Below are 7,565 nucleotides of genomic sequence, written 5' to 3' on the forward strand. Positions count from 1 at the left end.
GTGTTGCTACTCTCGGGAAGTTCTGAAGGATAGTTAGTTCTGTCCTAGGCTGATTTCAGAAGAGAGGTCACCACTGTGTGGTGGCAGCTTTGTTCGGGCGGAGCATAGGTTCCTTCAGTTGGCTGGCTCTCCCTTTGCAGCCCCCGGGTCAGCAGAGTTCCCTGCAGCAATCAGGGCTCTTGACCATTTTAATTACCTGGGCTCCAGCCAAATCCAGATGCCCCCGTACTTGAGGGTTTCAGACTGCATCCTGCCACAGCTGCAGGCTCAGTCTCCCCTTTGGTAATGTCACTCCCAGGGGAAAGGCTGCTGTTTTATATCACGGCAGAACAACCAGGAAATGCGTGTGTGATGGGACACCCCCACCTCCCTCTCCTCCTCTGTATATTCTTGATCAATGGAGTATGTAAATATTGTAACTCAAGCCCATTGGTCCATAATTCATTAGCAGATTACAGTCTGCCTGAGGTGCTGCTGAGCTGCAGTGACAAGTGAAAGCTTTGACAGCCTTAAACAGCAGAGCTAAATAGATATCTAGGTCTTACTCTGAAATGTGTGTTTTATGGGCAAGGGACCCCATCTTGGCTGACCCGGGAGTTGAACTAGGGACGTGTAGATCTGCAGGCGCAATTCTCTACAGCTTAAACTAAAGAACCAGGCTCTGTGGCTGGGGCTATAGCAGACTTTGAGTATAGAGAAGGATTCTATATACCCACCCACCCACCAGCAGGTTATGCAAGTTCTTTCACACAGGGATCACGTTTTCCTTATGTGTGTTTTGAATAGCTCCTACCACAGTGGGAAGATTGGGGCCTCTAGGTGCTACCCGAATACAGGAAAACATGATTTGTTACTTTTAAGCAAGTCATAGGCGATGGCCAAAAGGTTTGGAGTTTTGGGCTTGGTTCGTTGTGGAAAAGCACCAAAAAGTTGGGGAATTTATCTGATCTCGCTCCTGGGTCTGCAAACGGTCATAAGAGCAGGCTTCCTGGTGAGATTTCCAGCACTTATTTCTGCAAGGCAGGCTGCAAAAACATCCAGAACGCTTGGAATTTCAGTCCTCCCACTTCTGATCATGTGGAACATGGGAGAGAAATAGAATGGTAAGTGACAGGGTGCTGGGGCACTACCAGTACACAAGGAGTTAACCTCAGCTCAGTTTTTGGCTCCCCTTGTACATGTGCTTAGGGATCACCGGACACTCGGGAGAAGGCAGCCTTTGAGAAGGTCAGGCTCCAATACCCAGGGTCTTGGGACAGGGTTGAATTCCAAGCTAGGGACTCTTCTTATGTTGCTTGCTTGTTATAGATATGATTCCTCAAGGAAAAGACCTTCTTGACTTAGCAGAAAAAAATACAGCTAAGTCACCCTGCCATAATAATAATACCTAGCTCGTATAGCAGTTTTAATCAGTAGGTCACAAAGTGCTTTACAAATGGGAGCACATTATTCCCATTTTACAGGTGAGCAAACTGAGGCACAGAGATGGGACGGGCCCTGCCCAAGATGGGCCAGCAGGCCAGGCTAGGAATAGAACTCTGGTCTCCTGAGTTTGTCAGTGGTATAGCCAGTAAGTCAAACTGCCTCACTTAGGCAAACTTCTTCAGCTCTGCCCCGAAAGGTTTTGCTTGTGCTTTGGCCAAAGTTTCAAGTAATTTCTTACTATATCTGAATGGGTTCACTTGTCCCATATGACCATCCCAACCTGCACTTCTGTGATATTCACGTGTGTTAATCAGGCATCTTAAAAATATGGGTAGGCAAGGCAACAGCACAGCTCTAGAAGTCCAGTGAAAGAATATGGCTTTATATCGGCATCTGATTTTTGTATCACTGCTTTGTTTGTTTCCAGTGTATTTAAAAATTATACTTATTGTCAAACACCCAGCTTTGAATGGAAGAGCTTGGGGGAGTGAGAGGTGGGAGTAGCAGACATGCCCTGAGGGGAACTGTGTAATTGTACAGATAAAAGCTAGAACACACCGTATTACCATCAGTCTAAAACAATAGAAAGCATTTTTGTTGGACGGCTATAATATTCTGTTAAGTGGAAGTTTCTGCAGTGATGTCACTGCAGAGTGAGTTACCGCTGCAGTGCAGTGGGACAAGATTCCTCACTTGACTAGTGAGAATTCTTGCCTGGCGCCTCCTGGGCTGCCTGTCTAGTCAGCGCAAAGCTACTTACACCAGCTACTAAAACCAGGAAATGCATCGGCCGTCAGCCTTGAAGACTGAAAGATGCTGCTTTCATTTCAGGTTGCTCACCCAGTATGTGTACCTCTCTTCTTATGATGCATGTGTCTCCCCCACTCCTGACTTTATGCTTTATGTTTTGTCATTTTGCCTCTTATGCTCTGGGGGACATGTTTCCACTTCCCAGTCATCAAAAAACCTCACCCAGCCCAATTTCAGATCCCTCTGTTAATTCTTTAACTCAGCCTTCCGGCACTGCATCCCTGTCATACGCGCTATCTGCTCCCTGCTGCCGTATTTCACCTCAGTCATTTGTAGAGATGGGTGGGAAAGGGGCTGTTTTGTGAACAAATTGCGATTTTTTTTTCAATTTATTTAAATATTTGGAATTTTCTGGTGTTTTTGGTTTTATTTATTGAAAAAAAATGTTTGTTTTGTTTCTCTTGCCTTCTTTCTCTCCTCCCCACTCCTCTGCTCCAGGGCAAAATGGGTGGGGAGGGAAGGAAATGAGAGAGAAAAATGTGATGGTGGTGGGAGTGTTTTGTATTTGTCCAGAAATCAGTAAATTTAAAATACACACAAACTTTTGTTTTTGAAAAAGCCCTTTTTTTTTTTGTTTTTTGAAAAGCTGTCTGGAATGAAAAGTGTTGATCATTTGTATTGTACCTGTCTAAATTGCAAGTTCCTCCAGGCAGGAACCTAGTCCTGTGTGTTTGCAGAGAGCCCTGGGCATCAATAGCCTGGCATAAATGACCTATTCTCACTTGTCCTCCCAAACCCGAACGCTTGCACAAAGCAGCATCTGTGCCCTGATCTGTGAAGGCTGCCTGAAGAGAAGCTCTCCCACTTGGTGTTTGAACCAGCTCCTTTTGTGCTGTTACTTCTAGGGCTGGTCAGGGATTCTTCTCTAATGAATAAAGTGTTTTCTCAAAATTGAAATTTTCTGTGGGAAATTTTCAGTTTTGCAAAAAATTTCCTTTTCCACTGGGAAAGTCAAAATGATGGCTGCCTGGAAGGCTCTTGTCGGTTTCACTTTCTGTCTGAAGGATGTTGGCAGATGCTGAACACCCTGGCTCTTTGCCTTCCTGCCTCTCCCCCAGCTCTGGGGCCAGAGATGCAGAGAGCCCAGGCTGCTCTGTGAGTCTCCCAAAGTGGAATTGTTCTTGAAATCGCTTCCCAGTAAAACGTTTGTGATTTTAACATTTTATCACAGTTCAAGACTTTTCACATTGTTGGGGAAAAAAATTGTTTTTTTTTCCTGGGAAGGGATTTCTGTTTTCTGGCCAGCTCTCGTTATTTCCCCAGCCAAGTCCTGGCCTCAGTGGATACCTCAGCGTTCAGTGACCTGGCTTCGAAGTTACTCTGCTCACTCACCTTTCATTTTCCAGGCTGCAGTGCGATTGTCAGCACAACACCTGTGGCGGCTCATGTGATCGTTGCTGCCCGGGCTTCAACCAGTTACCCTGGAAACCAGCTACGACTGACAGCGCTAATGAATGCCAACGTAGGTTGTTGTGGGCTGGGTTTTTCCCTTTTTTGTTTTTTTCTAGCTGTTTAGGGGGTTGGAAAACATGGAATGAACAAACTCCACTGCCCCCACACATGGGAAGCTTTGCGGTCGGCCCCAAAGCTCTGCCATAGAATCCCATTCCTAAAGCTTCGTGCTTGAGGAAGGAATCCATAGCAAAGTCCCTCTTGGAGCCCCTGATGGGGCCTTGCATTAAATCTCCCTCTACAGGCATTATGGGCAGTCTCTCTTTTGGTCCTTGGTGAGAATGCAGTGCTCCTGTAAATGACTGGATTGTCAGCATTGGAAGGTAAAGTCCTTTATCTATAGAACATCTAGCACGATCAGGGGAGCGGCTAGCGATCCTTACACTGCTCCACCAATGAACCGCAATCCTGACCTGGAAGGATCCCCTGTAGAGGGGTTAGACTACATTTCTTCTGGGGTGACTGGCAGCAAATCTATTGATTGTAGTGTTGTTTTTGTGACTTGTTCCCCTCTTCACTGGGGACTGGACTGAGATCACTAAGCTGTTTCAGACAAGCCCCTGGGTGGTAACAACTTTTGCTCCCTGCAGACCCTGATTGGGACTTGAATCGGTGATTTAGAAGTGAAAGCGGCCATAATTCCATTGAAAGGATGTCCTATACCATTGTCTGGTTTTACAATCTCATTACCAGTCCTTCAAACCATCCTATGGGCACCCTGCATTTTAGTACCAGACTTAGTGAACGTAACTAGAAGTATAGGAAGAGGGGCGGTCTGTGTTGTGGATTATTCTGTTTTGTGAAGGCTTCTACATGATATCTGCTTAATCTGTACTGAGTGCTAATTCTGGTCCCCTTCCTGCCTCTGTCCTAAACTTTGTACAATAAACCTGATTGCTCGGTCTGCTCTGAAGATAAATTGCATTCAGATCTACTTACATCTTTATTTGGATAGCCAGAACCCTCCAGTAGATGCCAACACTGGAATTCATGCTGGGCTGGGATCTCATAAATGTAGGGACTCTGCAGTGGGCTGTTGGATCTTGCTCCCATGGATTTTAAAAAAACAACAACCCCCCCAACACACTCTCACCATGTGTTTGAACTTCATGGCTCAGCCACTCTCTGATTGGATAACATTGAGAACTGGCCTGCATGTACGCTCCAAACCACTTTGGAGGCCCCAAAGTTTAGATAACTTCCCTTTCTCCCCTCCCACCATGCTCGGGCTCGCCTTTTTTCATTTTGTGCCTTGATGTTTTCTGGTTGCAGAAAATGCCAAAGCCCTGCTAGAATGCCTGTTCTCCCTAGGCGTCCAGCCTTGATTTGCAGACTGGAGACATCTGAAAGCTTGAGTGATTAACTGATCCTTCAGCCCCTTTTGCACTTCATTCCTCATTTAAATGGAACCCCCATGCAATACAGACTTATTCAGCCCCTCTCAACCCTTCATCAGGGAGTTGAAATACATCAGTTAATTGTTTCATTGGAGAATGGTGATCAATAACCCAGAGGAACATACATGCTAAGCTCCTGTCTCTTTATACTTTCAGCTTGCAATTGCAATGGTCATGCCTACGACTGCTACTATGATCCAGAGGTTGATCGCCACAAGGCCAGCAAAAATTATGACAACCAGTATAAAGGGGGAGGTGTCTGCATAGAATGTCAGGTACGCCCGGGGGGAGGGAATTTCACGTTGTTGTTGTAACATGATGGACTGTCAGGTGTCCTATTTCCTGTGGCTGCATTATTAGCCTGAATTGTAGTTCTGCATTGCGGGCAACAAGCAAATCAGGAGCTCTCATGTTTTCTATTAGTTTCCCAGAAAATCTGGGCTCTTGGCATCAGGGTAAAGGCGCATGCACCAGTGGCAGGAGTGGTGGGGTAGTTCATGGGCACCTGTCTGTTAGCGTAACCTTGGAAATGCATGGCTAATGGTGGGATTTTCATACACCCTGGGCATCGGCCTTGCTCCACTTCCATTGAACTCAATGGGAGTTTGACCACTGACTTCAAATGGGAGCAGAATTAGGCCAATTCTAGTGCTTTTGAAAAATCCCATCCCAATTTACAGGGCCCAAATACTATCACTTGTCTGTCACTGCTTAAGCATCGGTGCCGTGCTGTGCTCCCTACTCTCTCAGCACCTAACTAAAGTCTTGCCATGGTGAAGCAAAAGCCCTTTGACTTGTTAGTTTCATAGCAAGTACCATATAGTGGCATAGTACCATATAGTGGCATGGGACCTGTGTAGTGCATAACTAGCCGTGCTTTTACGAAGTGGGTTACTTCTGTCTTCCTGAATGCACGGCAACTAGGAAACTTTGTTAACAAACCCTGAAGCCAAAATATAGAGCTAAAACCGAGACTAGGTTTGGTGGAGGATTCACAAGGACTGAGTTTCAACCCAACATGAGTGGACTTTTGAGCAATCTTTGTTCTTTCCTTTATTTACTTTCTTAATGTTACCCTGTCATGAAGCTACCTGGTACTACAGTCTGGTAGATGACCACGTTTTCCTTCCTGATGGGCAGAGTAACTGATGCCCTCCTATTCAACTGTTTTTCAGCATCATACCACTGGCATCAACTGTGAGAGGTGCATCCCTGGATACTATAAATCCCCTGACCATTCGATAGACTCGCCCTACATTTGTTACCGTGAGTATGGGCTGCCCTGCAGGCTAGAGACGCAGCTTCTAGACTTTCGTTTAACAGCTGGAGGAGAGCGGCCCATGCTGTCGAATGGTGGAGTGTTTGGTACTGTGGATCATCAGGGGCTGATTGTCCAGCCAGCCTTAAAAAGGGCCTGGCCATCTGTCTTGCATGCACAAACAGCCATTGGCTTGTGCAGAAGGAGTGTGTGTCTGTTGTTGCAATCAGCCATGGATGCATGTTCAAAGGCCGGAAAGGGGTGGAAATGTGGCCCCATCTGACCCAGCAGGGGATGACTTTCCAAAGCAGGAGATGCTCATGCACATCTCTATGGGAAACCCAGATCATTCTGGCAGTCTTGGTGGGTTTAGTTCTGCCACCTCGTTTGGTGGCTTTTGCCATGTTCACCAGAGCCTGCCCTAGCTGTAATGCAGCCAGAATTGCTACCCTCTCGGAAGCAAGATTGTGAGGGGCAGAGCCCAGCTTTTTGCAGCCTCCCGTCAGATCCTGCAATGCAGCAGCAACAGCTCCGCCAAGCTTGAACCATTTTAAAGAGACAGACACACCTTTTATTTTTGAAAGGGACTGCACAGTATGTATCTAAAACTTTCTGGCTGTGTTGCTAGCCTGGCTGTTGCAATTAGAAATCTCTTGTGTGAACACAGATTGGGAAATGAGGGTCTCTCTCTCTCTCTCTCAGTAAAGGGAGCTCCCAGTGACTGCTCTCTCCCTGCAGGTTGTAACTGTGACTCGGAGTTCACCGATGGCACCTGTGAAGACCTCACTGGTCGCTGTTACTGCAAGCCAAATTACACCGGGGAGCTCTGCAGTGCATGTGCAGAGGGATACAGAGACTTCCCACACTGCTATCGTAAGTGCCATGTTCGCATGGGAGGGCTGTCAATGGGGACGTGTGGGAACTAAAAAAAGAAGAACAGGAGTACTTGTGGCACCTTAGAGACTAACAAATTTATTAGAGCATAAGCTTTCGTGGACTACAGCCCACTTCTTCGGATGCATATAGAATGGAACATATATGGATTTCCATTCCATACGGCTAAATGCAGTGCCTTGCATAATGACAAGTTTCAGAGTAACAGCCGTGTTAGTCTGTATCCGCAAAAAGAAGAACAGGAGTACTTGTGGCACCTTAGAGACTAACAAATTTATTAGAGCATAAGCTTTCGTGGACTACAGCCCACTTCTTCGGATGCATATAGA

General features: G+C 46.3%; 1 protein-coding gene across 3 annotated transcripts in view; it reads left to right on the plus strand.

Moving 5' to 3' along the window:
* Positions 1-7,565, plus strand: part of LAMA5 (laminin subunit alpha 5) — a 162,587-nt gene that overhangs the window by 83,433 nt on the left and 71,589 nt on the right. For all 3 annotated transcript variants that reach the window (XM_034786599.1, XM_034786600.1, XM_034786598.1), the window contains exons 7-10: positions 3,582-3,697; positions 5,241-5,359; positions 6,260-6,350; positions 7,081-7,215. In XM_034786599.1, the coding sequence (XP_034642490.1) occupies positions 3,582-3,697; positions 5,241-5,359; positions 6,260-6,350; positions 7,081-7,215 (461 nt within the window). The remainder of the gene's footprint in view (positions 1-3,581; positions 3,698-5,240; positions 5,360-6,259; positions 6,351-7,080; positions 7,216-7,565) is intronic.

The sequence above is a fragment of the Trachemys scripta genome, chromosome 12 (genome assembly GCF_013100865.1).
Source record: "Trachemys scripta elegans isolate TJP31775 chromosome 12, CAS_Tse_1.0, whole genome shotgun sequence".
NCBI classification, from domain to species: domain Eukaryota; kingdom Metazoa; phylum Chordata; order Testudines; family Emydidae; genus Trachemys; species Trachemys scripta.